This window comes from Archocentrus centrarchus, chromosome 6 (genome assembly GCF_007364275.1).
Source record: "Archocentrus centrarchus isolate MPI-CPG fArcCen1 chromosome 6, fArcCen1, whole genome shotgun sequence".
In the NCBI taxonomy this organism is placed as follows: domain Eukaryota; kingdom Metazoa; phylum Chordata; class Actinopteri; order Cichliformes; family Cichlidae; genus Archocentrus; species Archocentrus centrarchus.
In genome coordinates, this window is record NC_044351.1 from 19,858,198 (window position 1) to 19,885,676 (window position 27,479).

The 27,479-nt window shown below is 39.9% G+C and overlaps 1 protein-coding gene across 2 annotated transcripts in view; it reads right to left on the bottom strand.

Annotated features, from left to right (window-relative positions):
* scaper (S-phase cyclin A-associated protein in the ER) overlaps positions 1-27,479 on the bottom strand; it is a 60,886-nt gene that overhangs the window by 25,883 nt on the left and 7,524 nt on the right. The window contains exons 4-22 of one of the 2 annotated variants that reach the window (XM_030731516.1): positions 26,837-27,034; positions 24,169-24,269; positions 22,834-22,947; positions 22,169-22,284; positions 21,785-22,071; positions 20,943-21,287; positions 18,901-19,068; positions 18,675-18,741; positions 18,470-18,587; positions 17,927-18,038; positions 17,367-17,507; positions 17,090-17,245; positions 16,843-16,985; positions 16,258-16,339; positions 16,011-16,163; positions 14,085-14,192; positions 8,238-8,374; positions 3,867-3,932; positions 3,231-3,357 (exon numbers count right to left, since the gene is read on the bottom strand). In XM_030731516.1, the coding sequence (XP_030587376.1) occupies positions 3,231-3,357; positions 3,867-3,932; positions 8,238-8,374; positions 14,085-14,192; positions 16,011-16,163; positions 16,258-16,339; positions 16,843-16,985; positions 17,090-17,245; positions 17,367-17,507; positions 17,927-18,038; positions 18,470-18,587; positions 18,675-18,741; positions 18,901-19,068; positions 20,943-21,287; positions 21,785-22,071; positions 22,169-22,284; positions 22,834-22,947; positions 24,169-24,269; positions 26,837-27,034 (2,739 nt within the window). The remainder of the gene's footprint in view (positions 1-3,230; positions 3,358-3,866; positions 3,933-8,237; positions 8,375-14,084; positions 14,193-16,010; positions 16,164-16,257; positions 16,340-16,842; positions 16,986-17,089; positions 17,246-17,366; positions 17,508-17,926; positions 18,039-18,469; positions 18,588-18,674; positions 18,742-18,900; positions 19,069-20,942; positions 21,288-21,784; positions 22,072-22,168; positions 22,285-22,833; positions 22,948-24,168; positions 24,270-26,836; positions 27,035-27,479) is intronic. The other variant, XM_030731517.1, reaches the window with a different exon arrangement.

The window sequence follows — 27,479 nt, forward strand, 5'->3', positions numbered from 1 at the left end:
TAGTGGCCAGCAGAAATTGCTTTTTGTAGTCTTCTACCACCAGACAATTCAATTAAAGCAAAGAGGAGGAGATGATCGTGCTGCCTCATGAACAGATGGAAAACAACTGGCAGAGTAAATTAAGGCAAGACTTAAACTTGTATCTGTGTCTTCACGTCGGGGTTCACCCCCTCACAACCAAGTGCGCCAAATGATCATCTCCTCACATACATTTCATCATCATACAGCAGGCCAAGTCGTCTGTAAACCACAACAAGGCCGCCGGAGTAAACATTTTTAAAGTCTAAATTTCTAAGTATAAACTCGTGTTTATACAAGTCACAACGGCATATGATTTAGGAGGCTGTGTGGAATCCTCCATTTCCACATTTGCTCTGCATTCACAAACTGTTTATTTTAAGAAAAAAAAATTAAACAAAAACATGATTAATCAAAAGGCCACAAAAACCAAAACCTACCACAGAAACCACAAACTGTCTTCAGTTCAAACTAATACACTAAGAGGCTTAAAGCTATTTCACTCCCTATTGGTCTCATGGTGGAGAAATAACAGGGCTGTTCGGGAGACAGAAATGACAGCCGAGTATGTGAAATTTCTGTAACACTGGAGCTGAAACTAAGACACTTTTCATTTTCCATGTCCCAGATAATTTTTTAAAACTATTTTCACCATCTGGTTAGGGTAAAGAAAACCTCCAAGTCAGTGACCTACAAGTCTGATTTAAAAATTCAGTAAAAAATATCAAAATTATCTGAAAGGTTTGCTTGATGAGTGACTTAAAAATGGGTAAGATTAATTACTCATCCATTCATTGGCTTGCTACATATTTTAAGGACTGATGCTTTTGGAGAACCCATTTTAAAATCGTAAATGCTAAAAACAGGCAGGATACAGAATGAAAAGTCACTAGCTGTGAATACATCAAGCTTTTATATATGCTATTCTATGCAGGTTAAAGACTGTAATATTCGTTCCCACAGCTTCAGATAGTTGTGTTCTCACATGCACCTAAACCAAGCAATGTCTAGAAACGTTCAGGGCTACTGTGAATGTGCTTGTCTGAGAACCACAGCATCTGAGTTTGTAACTCTCTACAAAATAAACAGTTTACTTTAAACAACTTTAAAAGACTTCAATTAAAATGTGCAAGAACAATATGTTGCTTATAAAAACAAAACATTTCTTAAGTGGACTAAATAATACGTTTCTCTCTCTCTCTCTTTTTTTTTTTTTCCTTTATTGAAAAACCTGACACTGCTGATCTGGGTTTTACCTGTCAGTCAGCTGGAGGCCCAAGTGAGAAACCCTGTAATCCTTCCACTCTGCCCCTCACCTTCCCCCATGTCTCCAGATACAGCTCCCACCAATCCCACTACTCAGCCAAACCAGGCTCTGAGTGCTACCAAATGAAAATGTAAATTCTTGGCAATGTATCTGGCTCTCAGAGCCGTGTTCCTGCCCTTTTCTAGACAGGCTTCAGCTGAAGGCAGTGGTAAACATTTTGGGCAATATATCAGTACAAGTGCTTAATAATAAGGCAAGTGTGCTGCAGAAAGCAAGGGGCAGCACATTGGGAGAATTGCTTCTCTTAATCACCTTAAGTAAGGAGGGAGGGGGAAAAACACAAGGTTTGACACAAGAAAAATCATTAGAGGCCACAGAGGGAGAAACACAGTGGGGTCAGAGACTAGACGTAGCCCAGAGTAAAGAAGGAGTGAGTGGTGGGGGGTGGGACCCCAGCAGCAGCGCAGGAGAGGAGCGTCGGGTGTTGTCTAAGGGATTAGGAGAGAAAGTGGAGACTGAATCAGATACGGGGGAGAAAAACAAATCTCTAGGTGAGTCAATGACATGAGAGATGCTTGTTAGGTCAAATAATCATAACGGCTCCGACTTGAAGTGACTCAGGGGCCAGACAGTCATGCTGATGGAGACTCTATTTATTTGACTTTGTCAAGGGATTAAGGAGAGAAGTACTCCCCAGACTGCCTCATTGGTTAAATATGATTCTACACAGCTTCGGGTGGATACCACTGCAAAAAGATGATGAAGCAGAGCTTGACAAAATAGTTCAATAGCTTTTAAACTGAGGAAAAAGACAAGGCAAAAGCACCCAGACTTGATTTCCCTATTGAAAGTGACACCACTGTTGAATGCAGCCCATCTCCTCTGGCCCAGTGACCTCTGGCCTCCCTCTGGGAGCATGTGGAGCTGAGAGGAGGAGCCCTCATGTAGTAACAGCTTGTGTGCTACTCACATCACGCTGGTCTCCTCCTCTCTCCTTACAAAACACCATGCCACCCACCTCTGCCACTTTATTCTCTGCCTCCCTGGGGAAATTCGGTAATAGCCTCTCCAGCCGGCCCCGTCACCACTGATGGGACACCATAATGTCTCTATCCTCATGCCCAGAGGCATGCTCAGTGGGATGTTTTGATGGCCCAAACCACAACTTGGCAGGAAATTTATGCCTCATTACAGGAAGTGGGCCGTATATTCTCCTCATCATAAACATGGTGGCAGGTGTTTTAATTCTAGGCCTCAGTCTCAAGTTGATGTGACTTTTACTGTTAACAAAAAAAAAAGCAACAAGGCTTCCAGGGCCTTGTTTCAACTCAATTGTAGTTAAGATTGTTTGCCATTACATCTAAAAATCATATATATTTATACAGCTGTGTGTTTTTTTTTTTTGTTTTGTTTTTTTAAAAGCTAACCTTTCCTTTTATAGTAAAGTTAAATTAAAATATCTTTGTTGAATAAAGTCTTGTGTATCAATGACATTTCATCTGGAAATCCAATTTAGCATTGTCTAAACCAGTGACATCTGACTCGTGCAAACCACACAGACACAAGACAATGCTTGCGCTCGTGCTAGGAAGCTCCTCTATTGGTACCATGTGCACAGTGTAAACATTGTTAATCTGGTCTTCATTAACCAATAACCAAAGGCAAGTTAGTATGGAGAGAGCAAAAACAGAACTTATCATTGAAGAAACGGCTGGCATGACCTCTGCACTGCAGCAGACTGCTCAGTGTGAAACCGTAAGTCTCAGTCTAACATATTAGGCACCCAAAAACCATTGTGACAGACTTTTACATTCAAGACAGGGAAGGCTTTAGGTTCATAAAAACACAAAAAACAGTAAAAAAATATACAAAACAAAACAAACAAAAAAAAAAAAAACCCATACACATTGCCTAGTGTGTCTGTGTTATTCATGTGCTCCTCTACCTGCTTCTCTAAGATGCGAGAGATCTCCCCCAAAGTTCGGTCCAGACCAGACACTTTGTTGTTGGCCCACTGCCCGCTGTCTTGGCCCTGGAGCTGCTTCAACAGGTCTTTCACCAACCGCTGCAACCTGAACATACAGCCAAAAGTTAGAAATCTATTAAAATGCCAGTCCTTAATTTAAGATTTTCAAATGTTTAATCAACTGATCAATTTACAAAAAACAAATAAATAATTGGCAATTGTTGAACTCTAAGTCACTTTCAGTCACACATTAAAAAGAAAATATTTAATTATGAATTAATATCAGATTTGAAATGTTTATTTTTGACACTTTTCAAACTAAAAGAGATATATCCACACTCCATTATCAATTAATCTTGACTGAATTACTAAAATGATTCATTTCAAATCTAAAAGTGAGTGAATCATTTTCTATTTGGGAAACTGATCCTTTTAAAGCCAGAGTCTTATTTGCTTACAGATTAGCCGATTTAAAGATATGATTGAGAAAATAAGCAAGAGATTTTTTTTTTTTTTTTTTAAAGGGAAGCTTTAGCTGTAGTTCTACAAACATCAGCGGAAAATATTAATACTGAAGAAAAATCTAAAAATTATGAAAAAAGGAAAAACACTTACTTGGCCTTGTATGGGGAGTCAGGGACCTGAGTCTTTGCCTCCATTGATGTCTCATATTCCTTTGCTCTACACACACACACACACACACACACACACACAGAGAGACAGAGACAGAGACAGAGACAGAGAGAGAGAGAGAGAGACAGAGAGAGAGAGAGAGAGAGAGACAGAGAGAGAGAGAGAGAGAGACAGAGAGAGAGAGAGAGAGAGAGAGAGAGAGAGACAGAGACAGAGACAGAGAGAGAGAGAGAGAGAGAGAGAGAGAGAGAGAGACAGAATTCCTTGAATCCCAGGAAAAAAAGTGTTTGGCCCGTCAGTAAAGAACACGATGGATCAAAGTGTGAGGAGAGAGAGAGAGAGAAAATACTTCAAACCAAGTCTGTTTATTTGGCCTGTCAGCCAATCACCATGTAACTTAGCTTAAAATAATCAGACAGCAGCACTGCAGGGACTAGTGTTTTGCTGCCATCTACTCATGTCACCAAGGCTTAATTCCCTCCTGCCATTTTTAACAAGGAGGCTAGAGTTCTGTGCTGCCCTCACTGTCAAACATTTAATGGGGGTTAGAAGCAATACAACCATGGCCATTAGAGAACTGTCATCCCCATGGCGTTAGCCAACAGCCGACTCTGAAAAAGGCTAACTTTGTGTTTGTGGGTGAAAATGGGTTATGGAGAGGTCAATTTATCTGTCAATCACATGCTTCCAGACATGATAAGTAACTATTGATCAGAGGTTGACAGGGCACCTTCCTGTTAGCCATCACAACACTGATAGGATCAAACTCTTCCTGGAAGACAGCAAGTGGATTTCTCCCCGCAGACCATACCTGGTCTAACCAAAGTCTGCCCTTGAGCACAAGAGATTGTGAACAGTAGATCAGTCATCCAAAAGACACTGATAATTCACCTCACAGTTGACCAAGACAACAAGACACTAAAAACTTTACCAGTGGATAGTCTGGGCCTATATTTGAGCATTCAGAAAGTAAATATTAATGCTAATTTTGTTTATGCATGGGCCTCAAAGGTAGACCAGGTCCTCTACTAATTGGAAATTAGTGGTTTGATCCTCAGCTCCTCTAGTCTGCATGTTGAAGGATCCTTGGACAAGACAGTGAACACAAAACTGCCCCTGACTCACCCAATGTGTGTGAATAAGTAAGTATGACTTGTAGTGAAAAAGTACTTTAGTGCAAAAGTATGTATGTTATTTTACATTAAAAATAAAAGTCATGAAAATACAGCAATACTAATGCACACAAACACACATTTTAACAAACACGACAGCATTAGATCTAATTTTCAACAGACTGAGTTATGAGCAAAGAAAAAAAATATCCTCAAGTGTCAGGATTCAGTAATCACTCAGAATATGTAGTGATTTTATGTGCCATGTGAGCAGGATAAGTAAGTAGCACAGGTTTTCTTTAAGACTTGAACTATATCCACTCTGTTTGCCATTCATGATATTACAATATTAATCTGACAGTTTTATATCTAATCAGGTTAAACGGGGAGCAATTGCTACACAATTTATTATAGTCATGTAAAAATGGGCAATAAATCTCAGTGTTCAGCAATAACGGAGAAAGCCCAATTCTATAGTGTGAGACTATAAGCACTTTATAGCACAAGGGATCTCAATTCCTTTTACCTTTATTTTTATTTACGAAGGCTTTTCTCTATGGCCACATCCAAATCATGGCTACGATGCAATACAGATGCATTTTTGAGTCAATAACAAATGGTAAAACCTACAGAAAAGTGATAATGCTTCAATAATTCAAATGTAGTCCAATTAGCTTGTCTGTGTATTGTTAAAGAGACACATTTTTCCCTTTAAGAGTACCTCCTTTTTTTTTTCTTTTATCTAAAGGGACTGGGGTGGATAACCTAAGTTAAGGCCATGCTTAGCACCTCATGCAGTCCTCCATAGTCCATAAGGCGTATCTTCATATACACGTCACCCTTTTAGGTCCACACAGCCAACAAAACAAACCACAAGTAACCAGAAACAGGCAAAAAGCTCATATCTGAGGATGAGTGAATACTCTACTTTGCAAGTTCAGAACTCATCCTGACACTAACGGGCTACTTACATTAAATTTCAATAGCTTATTTTCTTTTCCAAAAAAAAAAATTTATTAGTAGAGGAGGTAAGCCAAATAAGTGCGCTAAAGTGTGTGTGCCACTTTATGACACGGTAGGGCTGCATGCAGGTCTAGTTTAAACTCCTGTGAGAGACACTCACATTTTACGGACACCATACGGTGTTCCAATAAAACGGTTCATTTCCACCCAGCGGTGAAGCAGCTCACCTTTATGTTTACAGGGGCTCTGTGTTATTTATGACCTCTGAAGGCCTGCTGCCTTTGAGTGCTAGTCTCAGCAGAGCTGGTGCGCGAGTGATGGTGAACAGAGGCAGATCATGTTGTCACTTTCTCAGTACCGCTGAGCCTCATGAAGCCAAAAACAGCAGAGCTGAGAATAAAACATTGCAGCAGAAAGCTGTAGCTGCCTCTTTGGAATACCTTCCTTCTTCTGAACTATAAATTATTAAAACTGTAGAAAACTCACTCATTGTCAAATTCACAGCTTAATTGTGATGAGATTTTGGAGGATCATTAGGTCAGCCTACAATCATAAAACAGCACAGACCTCTGTGATAACAAATGATGAAATGTACTCAACCACCACAGGCAGGCTTAAATTGGCGAGAGACTCTCACAGGAATGAAGAAAAAAAAAAATGTTGAGGAAACTGGAGGCAGTACAGCTCAATTACCCCATTCACCATCAGTGCAGTTAAATAAACAGGCATTTCTGAAATAAATATGCTATTACATTCATGTATGGCTCTTGTCCCCACAAAAAAAAAAAACAAAAATTGAAAAGCAGATTCTATACCAAGTCAATTAGTGTTATCCAACTTTTTCTGAAATACCAATGTAAAAGTCAATAGCACAAACTACAAATCATACCCTCATTTGAATCACTTTGTACATATGTTCTCAAATTAAACTATAACTATTAATAACAAAATACTAAGTGGATATTCCAATAACCAACCTCAGACTTCATAACTAATAGTGATTATGAGGAGAACAGCAGAAAAGAAATATCATGTTGTTAATATCACATTACCAGCACACCCCCCATTATATTGTTATTGGTAAATGGGACTGCACTATAGTACTTTTTATAGTGAGTAGTGCATTCATGCATGCACATGCACTGAAGGTGCTGACCAGACCAGGGTTTGTTCGAGGACACTCAACCCCATGTGGACAGGAGGGAGAGGAGGAACACAAGTGGTGGTGGTGGTGGGGGGTTTCAAAGTACCAACACTACAGTGCAACACCTGCTCTACTTCTGCAGTCACAGTCGTGTCATTATGTTGGTATTTTTGCGAGTATATAAAGGCTTTACGCTCTTGTTGAGGTGTGTGTCAGCACTGTTTTCTTTTAATTACATCTTCAAGCTCAGTTGCAAAAACTAATATCAAAACTGAAAACAATAGTGTTATATTGATACAGTTCCTGACCAGAAAATGACGAGTTATCAAATTCACCTTTGGGATCAGTTTTCAGTAATCAAAGATGGAGGAAGAGACATCCAAAGCAGTACAGGACCAACAGTGTCAAGGGAAAATAGCAAAAAAAAAAAAAAAACATGTTTAGCAGATGATTTTTCATTAATGCCTGCTATACATATTTGTTGTTAATGTAATTTTTCGCCTTCTAACCAAGGATGATGGACATAATATATTGATTTATCACTCTTTAATTCTTTTTTAGCGTGTGATGCGGCTGTCATTTGAGGGTATATCTCAAGATCCTCCCAATAAGCATCAGTACCATCTCACAGCAAGTATTGCTTGTCTGTTCCCTCATTCTCTGTTTTGACAGGCAGCTGGATTGATTGAGCTCAGGTCCGGGTTCTGACACACAGTGGCATCACCTTCTATTTGTTGATTGCTATTGATTTTCTTTGATGCTTCATTTAAAAAATCAATAACTCGGAACAAGAAAAATAGGCATGGCTCATACATACTTGAACATACATCGTGGAAGCTGAGCAAAGCTTCAGATTTGGCAATGCCATGGCAGCAATTTGGAGGAAAGCTCTTTACAGGTGAAAGCCGGGGACCCGCGGATCGATTTGCAGCTTTGCTCCCCAATCACAGAAAGTGGTCATAAATTAACATCATCAGTGTTACCTTGTAGAAAGCCAGGATGCACATAACATCTGTTTTTCATCTCCTTGTCACTCATAAAAAAAGTCCTGGGAGCGGTTTGTCCTCTCCTGCCTATGAGAGGATGGTGTGGGAGACAGAGACCAACAGTAACAGAGAAAAATGGACGCATTACCTGGAGTTCATCCTGGCACGGAGCTTCTTGGCCTTCTTTCGTGCCTTCTGACGCTCTTCTCCATCTTTTATGCTTTCTGAAGAAACAGAGCTGTCTGTCAAAACATCCACAATGTATTTCTTCAAGGAAAGATGCTCCTAGAAACAAACAAACAAACAAAAAAAACAAGAATCAACACATCAAACAGTCCTGACAAATTATTCTTGGATTATTTGGTTATAACAAACCCAAACATCAGTATGTAACTGTTGTTTTAAAGCACTCATTTCCTTGATTGCAAACATGGTACTTTTACTAAAACACAAGCATTTAAGGTTTTATAACACATTCAAGCATCTTGTAAATATAAATCACTTCTGATTAAATTATTCTGGGAAAAAAGTAAGTAGTATTGGTGAGACCAGCTACATCAGCTACAACAGTACGTTGCTGCTTACACCAAATATACTGGTGTTTTTTTTTAAAAAAAAAAAAAAGCAATTATACAGTTTTTGTAATACAGTATTGCTCGCTACCTTTATGCCATCCTTCTGTACCATATATACAGTCACCTGAAAGATAGCAAATGCCAAAAGAGACTACACTCATATCAGGGGAAGAGTAGCGCCTATTCTTAATAATTAAGTGGTGCTGTTTGTTTCCCCTCTTTGAGGAGTCAAGACAGGCTCCAAAACAGAAAACGTAATCCTTATAAAATGCTGTATACCTCTCAGTAACACCACTGAATCCTGTAATTACTCTCAATACTTGATGCTCTTTTGAAGCCACCTGCCTGCTCGTGGACATGCTGAAGGCCAGGAAGTGTTGTTTCCCGTCTGGAAGCAACACCTGTCAGACATTTTTGATATTTCCACTTGTAGACAAGAGAATGTAACCCAATTTGAACAGCATAATACATGTGCAAGAAACCAATTACCCAATTATGCTGTCATCCAGCACCCCCGAGGATACAATGGCCTCAGACAAAGGGTTTCAGTTCTGCAGTCAAGTTAACTTGTGTGATGCTAAAGCCTTTGGTCAAAGTTGTTCCTGTACCTGCTGCCTGAATAGGGCTCTATATAGAGGTGTTATATGAAATAGGTGTCATTAGGTGAGCTCAAGAGTGCAAAAGCAAACTAGTGCCAGAGCTAAAGGATTACCACTGCAAAACCATTTCAGAATGGGACAGTCTGCTTCACAGGCACATATCAAATTGGGAGAGGAAAAAAAGACACTGTTTTGATGTTTGAGAAAAGATCAAATTAATCCAGATCCAGGGACTCAATTCATATGAATACCTTTATTAGTCCCACAATGGGGAAATTACGTACACTATTCATGCACTATGAAGTGAATTTGGAAGCATTTATGAATTGCTTTTTTTTTTTTTTTTTTTTTAAATCCTGTTTTTTCCAAAAGAAAAGTAGCGTGACTCTATTGTTTCTGTACATTTAAAAAAATATATATTGATGAGATCAATCTTGATGACAGTTTAAATTTGACCATACGACACAATCGGTCTTGATGATGTAAATCAGTTTTGACTATTAAATAAGTACAATTTTCCTAAAAGCAATTAATATTCAATTATATAGAAAATTTGCCATTTAGAGCTGTAGCAATATTTTCAGAAGCTTCTGTGCTGAAATGAATGATAATTTTGCATGCGAGGGTTGTTGCTTCAGATTTGTATATGTACACCTCTGCCCTCTTTTCACTGATATCACAGGTCAGTAATGACTCATGACCGCAGTTCTCCCTCGCTTAGAAGGCAGCAGTTCAGTAATCTCTCAGAAAGGCTATCCAGTCCACTAGCCTTTCACTTAATGGAATTGCTTCAGCAACAGATACAACACATCTGTTGCAAAATCACACAGTCACATAAAATGTATCTTAAATATTACAGGATAACACTGAAAGATATATTAGAGGAAATATATTTGAGTTTTTTTTTGTTTTTTTTTTTACCATGTTATGTAAAATTTGTGGATTTAAGATAAGTAGATTTGATGACAGATTGTTCCAGAGGTTCAGGCACCTAAGCTACACAAACGCTGGCTGAGGGAATTGCAACTATAGTACAATAAACCGCTCATCTTTCCCTTGACACAAACTGCTCTTTCACAGATCTAAAAGACAGAAACACTAATTCTACAGGACGTTCATCTTTTGTCTCATATAAAGGCTGGAATGGTACACTTCCATTTGGCATGGAACAAACAGCTTTTTTTCATGCTGGCTCCTTGGTAAAAAGATACACAGGATTAAGCTGCCACTCCACCTGATCAGACACTCATAAAAGGAGTGCACAAGTCATACAAAACACAAGCAAACCCAGAAAACGCAGTGTAGGAAATGTCCGTCCAGTCTTTACTTATTGCTTAATTATCATATAAACAATCTTAAATCACTTGCACTACACAAATAAATTCTGGTTGAGTGACCACTCTTAACAGCAGCTTTGCTGCTATAACTAGTCGACAGCCAGATCTCAAAACAGTGTATGGTGGGAGAGGCTCGCTTCAGCTGGCAGTCTGGATATTTCATCAGGCTTCTCAATTTGTGTCTATCACAGGGGTGGGCAAACTACGGCCCGCGGGCCGTATGCGGCCCGTTAAGCTTTTTAATCCGGCCCCCCGAATTTGAATCAATTATAATGGTAAACCTTGTTAATGTTTTACTCTCCCTGCAATTGTGGCGTTTATCGCTAGATGGGATACTCTGACACACTGACCTTTGTTGAGGTGCGCTCTTACGCTGCATTCAAGTGGTGTCAGAAGACCCGTCTTGCCGAGTTGTTTTTCCCAGTGGGAAAGTGATTTTTACGATCATTCCGACACCGCATGAACGCATCATTATTCAGCGTTTTCCCTCTTTGACAGCTCAACCCTTCTGCAATGATGAGCGGAGCTAAAAAAAGAAAAGTGGACAGAGAATGTCGAGTGTTTAATAAGGAGTGGACAACTCAGCACCGTCAGTTCATCGCGTTCTTAGAGGAAACTGATGCAGAGCACCATGACCTACTTTATCACTCCCGTGTCCGCTGGTTAAGCTTGGGAAAAGTGCTTCAACGAGTGTGGGACCTCAAAGAGGAGATCGGTGCATTTTTGGAGCTACTGGGGAAGGCCGACGAATTTCCTGAGCTGAGCAACAAGAACTGGCTTTGTGACTTTGCGTTTGCTGTGGATATATTTTCACACATGAATGAGCTGAACGTGAACATACAGGGGAAGGATCGGTTTGTGCATGACCTGTACACAAGCGTGAAAGCCTTCAAAGCCAAACTGGCTTTATTTTCCAAGCAAATCCTAAATGAGTCATTCACTCATTTCCCCACACTAGCTACACTGAAAGAGGAGGCTGGCGCAAAAGTTAAGAAATACAGCGAGACACTGGATGCGCTCCACAAAGAATTCTGCCGTCGCTTTGTTGATTTTGAGAAAATTAACAAGTCACTTCAGTTGGTGGCCTGTCTCCTGTCACAAGACCCCGAAACAGCACCAGAAGCGATGCAGCTGGAACTGATAGACCTTCAGGCTGATGCTGTCTTGAAAGAGAAGTTCAACTCTCTTAAACTGAATGACTTTTATGTGTCACTTAATGAAGCGGTGTTTCCAAACCTCCGGAGGACGGCACAGAAGATTCTGGCGTTGTTCGGCTCGACCTATGTGTGTGAACAGACGTTCAGCGTCATGAACTTCAACAAAGCCAGCCACAGATCCAATTTGACTGACCGACACCTCAGATCCATCCTGAGAATCGCCACAACAAAACTGACTCCAGACTTTGATGCGCTTGTTAAAAAGGGACACCAACAACACTGTTCCCACTGAAATCAAAAGTAAGCTTCTCTGCTCTTAAACATGCATTTACGTGTTACATGTCATTTCTGTTAAGGTGTGCTCATAAGTGGTGTGCAGGTGCACTGCCTTCTCAATATAAACAATGCACACCAGATATATTTAACATGGCCACATACTGGCATTTTGTCACTGTTTCGATCTGCATGTCCAACCATTTTTGAAATGTTGAGGAGGAGAGTGATGATAATATCCTGAAGGATATCAAAACTTTAAATGCTTCAAAATGGTAACTGTTAGTATTTTTTTTTTAAACTGTATTTTGTTAATGGAATTTTCAGTGTTTTAAGAGTCATTTCAATAAAGAAATACTGTGGGACTTGGAAGAGATATTTTGTTGTATTGCTTTTGTTAATTTTCTATTAAAATTAAAGCACGTTTTCTACATATCCCATGTTATTCTTTCTCTTATGAGGTGAATTACTAAAACACTCCATCCATCTGCTCCTGGTCCGGCCCTTCTGTCAAATTTTAGAACCCTCTGTGGCCCACGAGTCAAAAAGTTTGCCCACCCCTGGTCTATCACTACAGCTTCAACAAGTCCTTGAGGACTAGCCAGTCTCCTCAGTGAGGTCAGTTCTGTAGCATGGTGATCACTCTAATGTTTGTGCTTGCAAATCACTAAAGAGAACAGTCTTTCCTCTGAGAAACCAATATCTAAAGCAATTAATAAACAGATCCCTTAGGTTAGATGGGTTCTGGGTATTACTTGCATTATAATCAAACCAGAACAGGTGTTAAGTTAAAAAAAAAAAAATGAATACAATCTAAAGCCTGCTACTCATATCTACTCAATCGATCCACACTGTTGAATAGAAGAGCATTTTCAATTTAATTCAAAAGTCTCTGAGAAAAAATTACTAAACATGAGAGCAGATCAGCTTCTGCTAAAAAACTACAGAGTGACCTCTGCGCAGTTGGACAAACCATCTTCATTTTAATTAAAAAATCCTTCACTTGCAGGAAGAGTTATAGAGCCAAAGTGAAAAATAGTTGGCAGAAGTGTGAATGAAACTGTGAAACTGAGCTTTGATATAAATAATATGGGGGCAGATTAATCTATCCAAACAAAATCTCTTCACTTTCAATAAGAAAAAAAGTAATTCTGGACATCTAAATGTTATATAGTACCTCTATATATAGAGGTACTAGAATGGCTAACACCTCAATCCTGTAATAACACAGCTAATACAAATTGTCCAAGTATGACATCAAGATTAAGACGCAGGATTACTCAAGCAATGCCCTAAATTCTGACTGATTAGTGCTGAAAAATGATAAAGGTTGTACAACAGTTGTAAAGTGTTGGCATTGTGCTTACTGAACCAATATTTAGTAAACAAAAAGAAAAAAAAAACCAACAAATGTAAATAATTATGTTAATATATAAACTGTTTATAGAATTATAATGGTGAAGCATTTCCCTCCAAAGCCTTGTTTATGATGCTGTCAAAAAGAAAAAAAAAAATGACCTGCATTTGGAAAAAGGAAATGATTTAAAAGAAAGGTAGAGTTATCAATTATTCCCCACTGAAAAAAAGCCTTGAATGAAGGAGCTGCTGAGGCCAAAGGTGCTGCATATAGCACCAACAGTTGTCAGCCTCACAATGGGCCCTGCTGAAAAGCCAATCTCATATTGCAGCCTGAGAGGTTACCGTGCATCAATGAGCTGCCTTCCCATGGAAAAGTGCTCCATCACACAAACACACACGCACGCGCACACACACGCACGCACACAAAAAAGAAGCCTGGAGACAAGGGGGTGATGTCAGTTCTCCATGGAAGTGCTGAACCTTAACAGAGTACATTTCAAGGCTCATTTGTAATCTCACAAAGCCAGCAACAAGCCTGTGGCAGTATATAAGAGGACGCATAAACGTCAGTAATGACCATGTCATAAAAGACAACTGCTGTGCACTTTGTCTTTTTACATGAAACAAGCAAAGGGCAATATTCTTTGGCAGAGTGAGAGGATGTTTGTTCCCAGCTGGGTGACAGTGATACGTACCACCTCCTCATCGGAGAGCTCCCGTCCCTGGATGCTGCTACTGTCTCGCACAGCCTGTTGGTGCCTCTTGCCCTTGGTGTGGCTGAACAGGTGCACCTCTGAGGTTATCTACAAATACAAACAGAGTGGTCAGAGGTCACTACTGTGAACACAATGGAGAAAGAGGCAGGAGAAGGTCAACAGGGCCCCATGTTATCGAGGTGAAACAATATACCATGCAGACATGTACAATGGGACATGAACTGCCCCTTCTGAACCTCAGTTTAAAGGGGATTTATTATCCTCATTTCCAAATCCACATACCATTATTCTTAGACTCTACTATAGTAGCTTTCCACGACTGACAGTTCAAAATAATCATTATTTATCTTATCATATTATGGGGCCTTGGAGCGGCCCCTCAGTTCATTCACTGTCTGAAATGAGCAGTTTAACTCCTCTCCCCTTTAAGGACACCTTCCATTAAGCCAACTATTTTTTTGCCTGATTGGCTGCCCCTATGCAAACAAAGGTCTGAACAGCAGGTGTGAGTGACTGCTGTGCCTAACTAAGATGAACATATTAAAGGATAGTCGCGCTCACTGACATCACATAGAGCAAAAGAGTGGGGGGGTGGGGTGGGGACGAAACAAAACATAAACAATACAAAAACAAAACCAAACACTATCCCTAACCGAGTTATTGCCAACAGCTTGATTTTTTGCATGTTTTGCCATCATTTTTAGATTCCTATCAAATTTGATCTTTTCTAAAATTTGTGACAGCATCCCCACACACAACATTTGCAACACAACACACACACAGTGTGTGGAGCAGCTACATCGATCCATTATCGTCTCAAAATGAGAGAAAACAAGGAAATCTTTTCCATCTGTTGATTTGATTTTAAATTACAGCTTAATGAAACCACAACTGCAGAGACCTTTTGTTCCAGGTAAACGAATAAAAACAAAACAAAAAAACACAACAACAACAGTCCACCTCAAAGCAAAAACCAAAAGACAGGAAATTTGTTTAACTACCTATGCCACATTATGTGTTACTGATATACTTTTCTATCTTACTTAATTGTTCTGTTTTATTTGTAATATAAATTGAGCTTAGCACAACAGGACCATTCAACACAAAAACAGCTAACCATTTGAAAAGAAAAAAAAAAAAATACAAATGCAAACTGATGACAACTGTTGACTCGTCACAGATTTCTAACTAACTGCAGTGGATGTCTGAGAAATGGAAACTACAAGAGGCTGGTGTACAACAGGCAGTGTTTTTGTGCCATTTCTGGAAACAGGCCCATTTGGAATGCTTTGTGTTTAATATCATTAAATAAAGTGCTTGCTGCTGATCCATCCATGATCCCTGGTGTCAGATGCTGGCCAAGGTCATCTAACATTTTAACAAGATTCCTTCTTCCCTGCACCTCTACCCTCCCCTTTATCTGATGTTGGTTTGAAAACTCAAGGTGTCCCACCCTTGTTTTGGGGGCTGACAGTTAATCAGAGATAAATGTGTCTGCTTGTTGCCCGACGCTTATAAGAAAGGGGGAAGAAAAAAAAAGGCATAATCATGGCCAGTAATAAATCTGTGTTCAGGAGACTGTGTTTAATCGGTGCTGTTAAATCCTCATTTAAATGTGCCCTCTTTCAAAACTCCTCTGAATCACCTTCGTGTCAGCAATTCTGTGTATATACAGCCTGTCAAATACCACAGATCTGCCCTGAGTTATTCATTTTGGCCTTCCTCATGTCCATATGTAGCAAAGACACACATATATTAGTTAAAGAGATAAAAATAATCAAGTTAATTAGTAAATGAAGAGTTTGAGAAAATTTCACCTGTTCCTCCACTGATAGTTAGAACACCACATTAAGTATTAGTAAAGTACTCCCACTGACCCTGAGACTGATGGGAAACTTTACATACCACAACGCCGCACAGTGAGCACTGTTTCTTGCGCTCATATGGTGTCAGTTTAGGTGCGTAGTCTGTGTTAGCATGTCGACCACTGCTGAGCTCAGCAGCCTTCTCTTTCCTCTGTTCGATTTGCTCCATATGCCTGCGGCTGCTCTCATCATGCTATGGAAGAAACCAAAAATCACGGGTCATAAGGGAAATACGGATTCACGTATAATGTCTGTTAAAGAAGCAAGGTGGCAGAGTATAAACTTACCTTCATCTGAATTTTCTTCTGCAGCTCCTCCATGGCCTCTTGTTGAGCAGCACTGAGTGCAGCCAGACGCTCCTCTCGGTCTCTGCAGATGGAAAAATAAAGCAGTGAAAAACAAGTGGCTTTAAAAGCACTTTTCATACTGACAGCAGGAATGAAAGCAATATTGCCAGTGAAATCAGAAGGTGCTTTTCATTTTTGGACACTACGACTTGTAGATTTCATTTGAATAAAATGGCTACGCTCCATCTACGCTAAGTAACCCATAATGACAAAGTGAAAACATTAAATTTAGAAAAAGATTTTCTAAAAAATCAAAAACTAAAATTTATCATTCATAAAAGTATCCTGACTCTTTAGCTAGGGCACTAAATATTGTGGTCAGGTACATTCTGCTTGACAGAATCAATCAGCATCTCTTCCCATGTGCAGGAAAAAAACTGCACAATTGTTTCAAGAAAGGCTAAAAGTCAAATTTCTTCCCATTTAAATCTCAATCACCCCCGCCCCCCCTCCCCCCCAAAAAACAAAAAAAGTGTACAAAAATTAAATTTTCCACTCACACTGAAGTGATTTGGAAGTACAAACCTCGCTCTTTCCCGGGCTGCATCCTCTCGAGCTTTCTCCTTTTCCTGCCTCTGCTGTTCGATGCGAGCCTCCTGTTCCTTCCGCTTCATCAGCAGTTCCTCCACCCTTGCCTGTCGCTCTGCTTCCAGGACACGCTTACGCTCCTACACAGGAGCAGAAGAGCGCGGAGATTAATAAGACTTTTAAATTACCAGGAAACAAAAATGAAGGCAAAGGAAGTTTTTTTTTTTTTTTTTTTTTAAATCACCTGCACAGCCTCATCTCTGGCCTGCTTCTCCTCCTGTCTCCTCTGTCTCTCTTCTTGCAGTTCATTAAAGCGTTGTTCATATTCACTTAACTTGGCAAGGACATCGTGTCTTTTATTCTGGGCTTCCAGGGTGTTGATGAAAGCAATTTCATTCACCTGCAGTGACACATACTTGAATGAGGATATGTAAATATATAAAAAGTATATAAAAATATATGGCTGCAAGCCAGCTTAATCTGGGAAATTTCCCAAGTTAAACTGGGATCCGCTCCTATACCTTGGCCTCCTCTTCTTGGGCTTTCTTCACAATAGCCTGCAGTTGCAGCTCCCTCTTAAACTCGGCATGCAATAGTTTTTCCTCCATCATCCTCCGCCGCTGCTCTAACAATTCCTCTTTCCATTTCCTTACATCTTTTTCCTGCAGAAAGTGAAGAGCAAGCAGCAAGAAGAATTCACAGTGTACTCTTTAAGACCAAACAGACAATGGATTCTTGACTGCTCAGTTTCTAACCTCTGTCAGTGTGTTCATGTGGGGATTAATGAGACTAAACACCACTTCATGGATTTATGTGGTTAACCTGAATTATTCTGGGACTCACTCATCTTGCCATGGCCTGGAGTACAAAAACAAACTTCATGAAAGGCTGTTGATTTTGGCTGGGAGTTTCTATTACGACTGCCTGTGGCCAGCTGGCCTAGATGCAGCTGGAATAGGTTACAATATTTGGTGATTCTATCGGGCAGTATGCTGACAGAATCTCTCGCTGTGAGCCAGGCTGAGCTTAGCTTGCATGGAGCTTCTTCGGGGTGCTTTCTGTCAAGTTTGTGGAGACTTACCCTCTCCAACAGCTTCTGCAGTTTGAGTGTCTTTTCTTCTCTGAGTTTGTCCCTCAGCTGCTGTGCCTTCAGCTGTTTCTCCTCATGTTTCTTCTTTGACTCTGCAATGGTCCTGTCGAAAATATGGAAACGCATCATTCATCTCTTTCTCTCTCCTTATCAACAATGTGAAAGACAGACACAGACTAATAGACACCTAGGGCCTGTTTAGACATTCTGGGTGGCAAGCTAAAAAGAAAGAGGTCAGACACAGTAAGTGAGCCTTTGACTTTCCGGATGCAGGGATCAATCCTTGTCAAAGTAAGGGAGGAGAGAGGGCTGCAAAAGCGTAAACTTAGTTGCTGTTCAGGAAGGCAAAGAAAAACTGACTGAACTGTTAGACGTTGTTAGTTTGAGATATGAAATAAACAAAACCAGCAGGTTAAAAAAAAGAAAATGTGATCAATAACACTGTCTCTGTGTTTGTATTTCTTGGATGGGTGTTCTGTTAACTGTAATTTCTCCATTGTGGGACTAATAAAGGTATTTGTATTCGTATTATACCTTTTACGTGACGGTGAAGACAATTTCTCATGCATGTGGATCCCGTGTCCAGGAGGCCGAGCAGGTTCTTCTTCTACCATGTCGCCCCAAGAGGTAGTCTGACGCCATGGTTCCCGAGCTACAGGAAAGAAAACAAAAAACAGACTTCAGTGCAACAATTACCTTTACAAAAATATCTTTGACTCTTAGATGTTGCCTTTCATACCATCGTAATCTGCCAGCATGTCATTCCAATCCATATTGGCTCCACAGCCTCCATTACCGATGCTAGACTGTGGTAAACATTTATAGATTGTTTTTTTTAAAGTGGATTCACAATAACAAAATAAGTTTTAAATATTATTTTTAAATCACTGTCAAATAATAAGTATCAAACATTTACAACCATAATTAAAAAAAAAAAAAAAAAAAAAAGCACAAATTGATCTTACAGAGAAGTCACTTTCATTGTCAGTCTCCAGGTCGTTGTTCTCAGCCTGAATCTCTCTTGTCAACTGCTCCTCCTCAGCAATGGCGCTGGCGATTGCCTCTTCGTTAGCCTTCTCCAGCCGGTCTGCCAGCTCCTCTTTCTTGGCCAGGACCTCTGCCATAGACTGTGGCTGGACACAGAGCACAGATTCAACCTCACACACATTTTAAATGTTAAAACTAACACACTGTACACTAAGTGACCAGATTGGAAATTCCTGTTGTGGTAATGCCATTCAAAAGATTTTTTTTTTAATTGTTGCTAAATAATTTTAACAATTTTCTCCTTGCTTAAAAAAAAAAAAAAAAAAAAAAAAAAAAATCAATACACTGTTCAGAATTATTAGGTTTCGAAAAAGTACACCATTCATTGTTTTATGCTGAATATTTGAAGAGGTTCCAATACTCATTTTCTACAGTGCTGATACTGGCTGCACCTTTTTGTAAATTTTTTCTCCACACCAGCTGACATACAAACCGCAAGGCCCACATAGCTGTGCCAATCTAAGCGGCTTCTGAACAACTGCGCTACCAAAAGAAGTTTTGTTGAATGTAAAAAATGTTCTTAGTTATATATAGAACCTTAAGTTATGCATCTATTAAAAATGTTGTCAATATTCTCCTTTATCAAAAATGAATGCAGATAGTTATATTACATCAAAGCTATATTATCCCACATCAAACCTATACACTCCAGCATTTGTAACACTACATTTTTTTTTTCTGTAGCTCTATCCCTAAACCATGAGAGCTACTGCAGGAGTCTTATATTTCTGGTCGCTGAGTAAATACTGTTAAATGCTCTAAACCAGGGATCCTCAAATCCAGGCCTCGAGGTCCGGTGTCCTGCAGGTTTTAGGAGTGTCCCTGATCCAGCACATCTGAGTCAAATATAGAAGTCATTAGCAGGACTCTGGAGAACTTGACTGCATACTGAGGAGGTAAATTCAGCCATTTGATTCAGGTGTGTTGGATCAGGGACACACCTAAAACCTGCAGGACACCGGACCTCGAGGCCTGGATTTGAGGATCCCTGCTCTAAACAAAACAGGAACTCCATTTCTAATTGAAGAAAAGCATTCATGAGAGCATCTGTATATATTTTAGCTTGTGCAAAGATGGTCTGATTTGTAACTGGAAATATCGGGGGGGTGGGGGTGGGGGGGTATAACATACCAACCCAATCACAGTTTGTGTCACACAATTGTCACAATTATCACAAGTGAGGAAGCATCCAAAAGTCATGCAGGGCACATTAACAGTGAGGATGAAGAGATGGTGGAAGGAGGCATGGTTTTTCTCTGTGAAACTGGCAGTTTATTTAAAGGTTTTAAGTATGAGGAATTTAAGCATTGTGATAATAGGGGATTGATGCAAAGACTACTTCAGGCAGGAAGTACTTTAAATCAAGTGTAAACTAACAAGGAAGACACTTCTCAAAAGGATCTGGTTTTTGTGGAGGTATTCATTAGTAATTTTCAGTCTTCAGCTTAAGTATACCAGTATTCTGAGAAAGATCAGACTAGTTAAAATTCAGACCAAAAATCCTTCAGTGCAGATCTGAGTGAAAGTTCTATATAGTATAATTCAATTATTTAATTCTGAAAATCTGACATTATTTAATTTGGATGTATATTTGAATATGCATATTCATCCTTTATTAAATGTACGGAAATGTGTGTTTGCATACTCCATAAGGCTTTTAAGTAAATTCAAAGCCTGAAGTAGAAGACAACAGTAATTAACAATTTCATACTGAAAAACTCCAGTTTGTGCAGCCTTTTGTGACCAATAAAACCTGGCTCAGTACAGTGGCCATCTACGCACAACTATCCTCAACAGTGAATGGTTCTATAACAACACTACACAGAGCTATGCAGTCTTGCCTGCACATTTGGTCTGGAGGTCTCTTAAGATTGACTTTGTTTAGGCGGTAAAAGACCCTTGGGGAGCCCTGCCCTCCCAGCCCTCCCCTCCCTCTGCTCCTCCATCTCTCAGCACTCACAGTAGAAAGCTCTGTGGGGTCCAGCACACTCTCCAGTTTCACCGCTGCCATGGGAGTCTCAGCCTGTCCTGGAGCAGATGTGGCCATGCCCTGTGACGCACCCCCCTCAGCCCCACTGTCCCCAAAGGCCAACTGTGTACCAAGGCCATCCGTCTGGGGTAGCTCTAGGGATGTGGTGAGGGCCTCAGCAGAAACTGGGACTGATAAGGTAATGTCTGTTGGTGAAGTTATGGATGGGGTGTGCTCTGGGGCTTGGAATGGGGTAAGAGCTGCTATGGGGGAAGGCGCGTCTTCACGGGGTGCGTCGACACACTGCCCCGAGTCTTGTACACTCTCTGCTGGGGGCTGCACCAACAGTCACACACACAAACTCAATTAAAAACATGCATATTTCAAGCAATTCATAAAAGCAATAAAAAAATTTAAATGAAACCAAACTAGTCACTACTCAACACACAGCTGAAAAACACAAATCATGCAAGGAAGCTGGAACTGGCATGCCCTAAATATTCACTTATGATTAAAAATAAGCAAAGAGAATGGAAATACAGATTAGATGGCTATAACACACCCTTACCAAGTGCATCTTGATGCATAGTCTGAGTATGTATTTCATGACAGTGAAAATGGGCCTTATGCCTCTGAAATGTCAGTGTACAATCAATCGTTTCAAAGTTGATATGCCTGTCTCGACAGTCTGTCTATGAATACCATCAAGCCCAAAACAAAAACAAATGTGGCTGATAAAATGGTCTAGTGTTACAATACACGCTTATCATGAATAATTGATATCCAGGGACTGTTTGGGCAGAAAGACGTCACAAGGTACTAAACATTAGTACCTCTATTATTTGCCCATTCTCTGGGCCTTCATCCTGCTCTTGTAGCTCAGGCTCCAAAAGGACTTGCTGCTCAGTGACCACCTGAGTCAGGTCCTTGTTCTGGGGACATTCAGGATAGAGTTGTTGTTCTTCTCGTGGTGGAACACGCGACTGGTTACACTTGCTGCTCTCCTGTTTCGGGGCGACACTAACCAAGACAGGACAGACCTTGGCAACCATGGCGGCAGAGCGAGGTTTGGCAGTGCGCCCTCGCTGTACGGTCTCCCAGCCTTCTGCATCTTTTTTACCTGGGAACACACGAGGCACTCCATAAATCAAGAAGAAGATTAAACTGCACTCTCTTTTAAGTACAATGTGAAGTGGGATTTTATGGGGGTTTCTTACCAGGTTTTTCTGCCTGGGATGTGGTGGGTTGACTGGAGCCAAGGACAGACTGAGTGCACTTCACTCGGTCTGCCCAGCTGGGGCCTGTGTGAGAGAGCCTGGCTGCAGGAGGACCACTGATTAAGATACATACAGAGCATGCATGAGAAAAAAAACAAATGTTCACCTACAAAGTGAGCCCATTACAATCAACAGGTAGAATTGTCTTTAAAAACAAACAAACTAAAAACTCGCATGTCTGAGCAGCTCCTACTGTGTTGCCTGTCTAAAAAGCTTCAGCAATATTTGACAGTGTCTAGCCAAAGCATCTGAGTACATTCTACTGTGAGATAGCAATAGACGATATTGGACAACAGGCCTTCGTCATGATCAATATCCATTTCCTGCAGCATCAGATTACAGAGCAGAGCACATATTGAACCGATGCTTCAGCAGTCTTTAACCGACACTTTCATCTACACCTTCCACTGATTCTGTGGCCCAAGAGTGAAACACTCAACAAATTGCATTAAACAAATGCTTCATTGGCTGTCTTGCTAGAAAGTCTGCACTTCCTAACCTCTTCAAAAACAAGCATAATGCATTATAACAAATATTGATTGGTGAATCACATGATGCCTTATAATACAACGCTAGATTGGGAAGATTAACAGACAAAGACTTACCCAAAGGTGAGGGCGCGACGTGCACCTGGAGTAGGTACCATTCTGTCTGTGGGGCTTGGCATCACATGACGTCCTGGAGACATCTTACGTACCTCCCAGGCTAAAGAAGTGGGTCTGAGCAAAGTGAAAGTGGCATACATTACTAAACACTAAAACTTTTTCTAGTTGCCAAACACAAAGACTTAACTCACACATTTGCCAAATCAGTTATGCAATTGATTCACTTGTAGCAATGTATGCACTAAATGAGGCATGTAAAAGTTCCAGGTTGTTTTATTGATTAACAGCCCGTTTCAAATTTACAGCTGCAATGGTCACTGTGTTAAAGAGAAGCCAATAAACTCTTGGATCTCTTTGAATTAAAGCCAAGGCTATTGATTCATTCTGTTTGTGACTCAAAGCCAAGGACCAGACACCAGCAATTCTAGTTCCACCTCTGGGAGCAATTCAAAGTGGGAAATGAATGACAATGAGAGAAAAATGAAAGCACCGGGCTTCACTCACAAGCGTAGAAATTACCCTGTGCAAGCACTAGTGCACGTGCAAAAGTACCATCGGATTTATGAAAACTGCGCACTAGCCAGTTTTGTTCTTGTGTGTATGCTAGTAAATCAAAATTGAAAGGGCTTGCGTTTGATATCCATAATCTGCATACTGCCATGCTCCTGTGTTTCTATATAAGGAAACACATTTACCTCAGTGAACTGTGGAGAAAGCAGTGACGCTGTTCCTAAGAGGTAAGTCTGCACTGCTAAAGCCAAAATGCAAAGAGGAAAAAAAAAATTTAAAAAAAGAGAAACTGAAAGAATAGTGCCAGAGGAGGAAGCCAAAAAAGGCACAGTGATCCTTGGGAGTGATGCATTGAGTATTAAATGTCTGGAACTTTTTATATGCCCTCCATTTTGTTTGGTCTTTATATTAGTAAAACCTAGAGTTGAAACAGTTTCCTATAGAATATGTTTAATTTTAAAAAGCAAGCTCAAGTCTTCACATTTTCATTTAATATATTGTGTTCTTAACATGTAATTTAATTCCTTATTACTGCTTATTAATTTATATTTTTTGTTATTTTTAACTTTGCTTCCTTTATAAAACTGTAAATAATAACAAAAAAGAGTCACTAATACCACTTTAATGAGTTGTCTTAAAAAATATTTTAGACAGTCAGGCTTTCACCATTTGTGTGCAAGTATGATTTGAGGCAGTTCTAAATTTGCAAATAGACAAATACATGTAATTTGTTTGCACACAGATTTGTGTGTTAAATGTACATCTGGCGTACACAATGTTTGTGAATGAGGTCCATTGAGAAAGTGAAGGACATCTTAAGATCACCTGTTCTGGGCATCTGTTTTCTCCAACTTCTCCTGAAGTTGGATCCAGTCTATGAGAGCTTTGAAGTCCCGTACATAGTTGTCCAGCATCATCAACACCTCCTGAAGACAGTAAGTAACAGTATAGAGAAACTGCAATTTAGAAAACACAAAATAGGAAAATATACAGCACAAAAAACTTAATTTTAAAATAAATAACTGATGCATATGTACTCAATATTTGTTCAACCCTAAAAAAATCTTTAACTGTTCTTACATATGCCTAAAGGAAAAAAAAATTTTTTTTTAAATTCATTGCAGTATCCACTTTAAACTATTCAAACCACAAAATCCAAGCCATACTCATATTTTTACAAAATATTATTTAAAATAAATAAATAAATAAAATCATTACCAGATTTTTTTTTGTATGAGTTTACAGTTAGAAATTTCATATTCACTGGTTCCACCTTTTATGTACTCTCTAGAATACTGAACATGATATTAGTGACAACAACAAGATATTTCAGTATGGTACCTTGGACTCTGGGAAACTGAGTTTGGTATTTTTCTCCTTTTTATGACCCTTTATTATCAAAAAAAAAAAAAATTTGAGAAAATGAACTGGATTTTATTCTGAAAAAGAAAAACAAACAAACAGCTCGTTTCAGCCTTGTTCATTATCTTCTAGTGTCCAAGGTGTCTCAGATACTACTGCAATCAGACAGAAAAACAAAGATCTTTTCCAATAATTTAAAAAATTGATTAATAAAATTAAAACAATAGTGATTGGCATTTCAAATGCTTGTTAAGAGGTGACATGTGCTTGATGACTACAAACAGTTTCAATGAGTGTAAAGAAAAACACTTGACTGAAAGCTTCAAAAACAATGAAGGCAAATCCCTTTTAACAAATTCCCATTATCTCCACCTGCATTCAGCCAGTGTTGGTTACTCAGAGGTGGTAGGCTATGGAGTTTTTTTGTTTTTTTTTCCTCCCCTCCTCTCCAGAGCTCTAATGAAACAGACACAACTGATTGATGGGGAGAATAAAGGGAGTGGTAATTGAGAGAAAAGCTCCACAGTGCTTTTAGTTAATAGACAAGTCAGGCCAGTGAAAGATGCATTGAGCAGGTTTGTTGATTAGGGCTGGTTAACAACCAATGTCCACTGCTGTGGCTCACCGTTCATTTGGTAATGAAGGTTTGCTGTGCATTTGACAGCTAAACCAACAGTGAGTGAAAGCACCATAAAACGACTTTCAGCATGTTAACAGACACACTTACCCCAAAATAACCACCACATAATAAATGATGAGAAATGGGTTTAATCATCATGAGGTATTGTCATAAAGCAAGATGGTCAGTAACGGCTTGTGGTCCATACATAGGAACAAAATTGATCAGCCAGTTTATGTTCAGTCAAGGTCAGGGTTCTTGACTTCAAGGAAATATTTATAGTTTGCACTGTCTTGCATTTTTATTTAAACCATAGAAGTCTCCAGACTCCAGAAAATACAATTCTGACCCTTAACTGACATGAAGGCAACAAGAATGCAGAGTATGTTTCTTGCCTGTTCTAGATGATATGTCTTATAAGTTAAAAATAGATCAAATTAACAATTAGTGTGAAGTAATTAGGCCTGAGGATTTGGGCATTAAAATTAAGCATACAGGACAATTCCCCTCTAAACGGAAAAACATTATTAGGTCAGGACTAGGTTCCCCTCAAAATTACATAAAGTATTACAGTAACAGAGCTGTGGCAGAGAATTACTTCCTGATAATGATTGTGTTGATGTTCATAAGTTTTTAGGTGGAAAAATGGTGGGCTGTTTGTGTGAGAGAGTACACTTACTGATTGCCCACAGCTACACCAGGGGATTGTGGCTGGGGGCTATCAGAGCACTCTGCTTCCCCTCCAGATGACTCCATCATTTATCAGTGTCCATTAAGCCCAAGCTGGGTGGGATGGGGGATTATGAACAGCGCCCAGCTTCATGGCCATTAGACAGCATTAGCGTGTCGAGAGATATAGTGGTATGAGAAAGAAGGGGGGTTGAAGAAGAAGAAAAAAAAAAAAAAAACCCCACCTAGCAGCTTGTTGTCTGACACAGTACATATGACAGTGTGCTGATCACACCATAGGGAGCTGCGCTGTGGCAATGACAGCGAGACGACCACACCAGAGGGCCGTGGTACTGACCGCAGCCCATCAGCAGAACAATGTTCAGCATTATGCAGCATGGCAGAAGAATCAATGACCAGTACTATCACACCAACACGCCCTGGAGCGACACAGCAGTGCTACACCAAAGTTGTACCAAAATATAGTTCCACTAAACAGACTCGTGCCAGAAATGTTGGTAGTTTTATGTGAAAGCAGAGATGGCCAAATATTAACACACAGATATTGTTTACACTTGGTCATCAATATTATCCATGCCAAGGCAAAGAAATAGCCCTGTGATAATCGTCTCACCAGCAAGCCTTGAGAGACCCCCTTTGACATAAAGCAGACTCAAGGGGAATGTGAGCCGTTTGTCATGTTCTCAATGTCTCCCTCTAGTGTTCACAAATCATATGACATTTCAACCTTGACGAGGACATTTGTACTGGTCAGAACATAAACCCAGTGATCCCAAGTGTTCATTTGGGTTTGGTTTTTTTTGCTCCTTGAAGTAGACTAACCTTGCATTCTAAGACGCTCTGATCCGATTCACATGTGACATAAATCTCATCCACAGCCCGACGCAGGTTGTCGAAGAGGAATGCCCAGTAGCGCGCTCGGAGATCCACCTTGCGGGGCTGTCTGACTTTAGTGGGGCTCTTCTCTGCCCCCTTCTCCAGCAAGGCTCCAGCCGTGGATTTATTTTCCACACCAGCATTCTGTGGTGAAAGAGCAAACTTACTGAAATGCCATGTCTTTCCCTAACTGTTGGTTTAGTTGGCTAAGGCAGCCAACACAGGTGTTATATTACCAAGATAATAGGAAATATGATGGAAACAGGGAGGACAACTTTGACGCTATGACCAGTGAAACACCACGGAGAACACTAAGAGCAGAGCCCCGTGGACAAAAATTGACACATTTATGAAAATCGCAAAAACTAAATTACATTACTTTTTGTTTAAACATACACTATAGCACATTGTATTGCAATATTCAATCTATACTTAAGCCCAAAAACAAAACAAAGACTCACTAATTTAATACAAAGATCACTTCAGATCTTTACTAAACACTTTGAACAGAACCAGGGATCTGGTACAGAAATGGCATCTGACTGAACTTAATTCATCTTCAAAGTATTTTTTTTTTGTGCAGAAAATC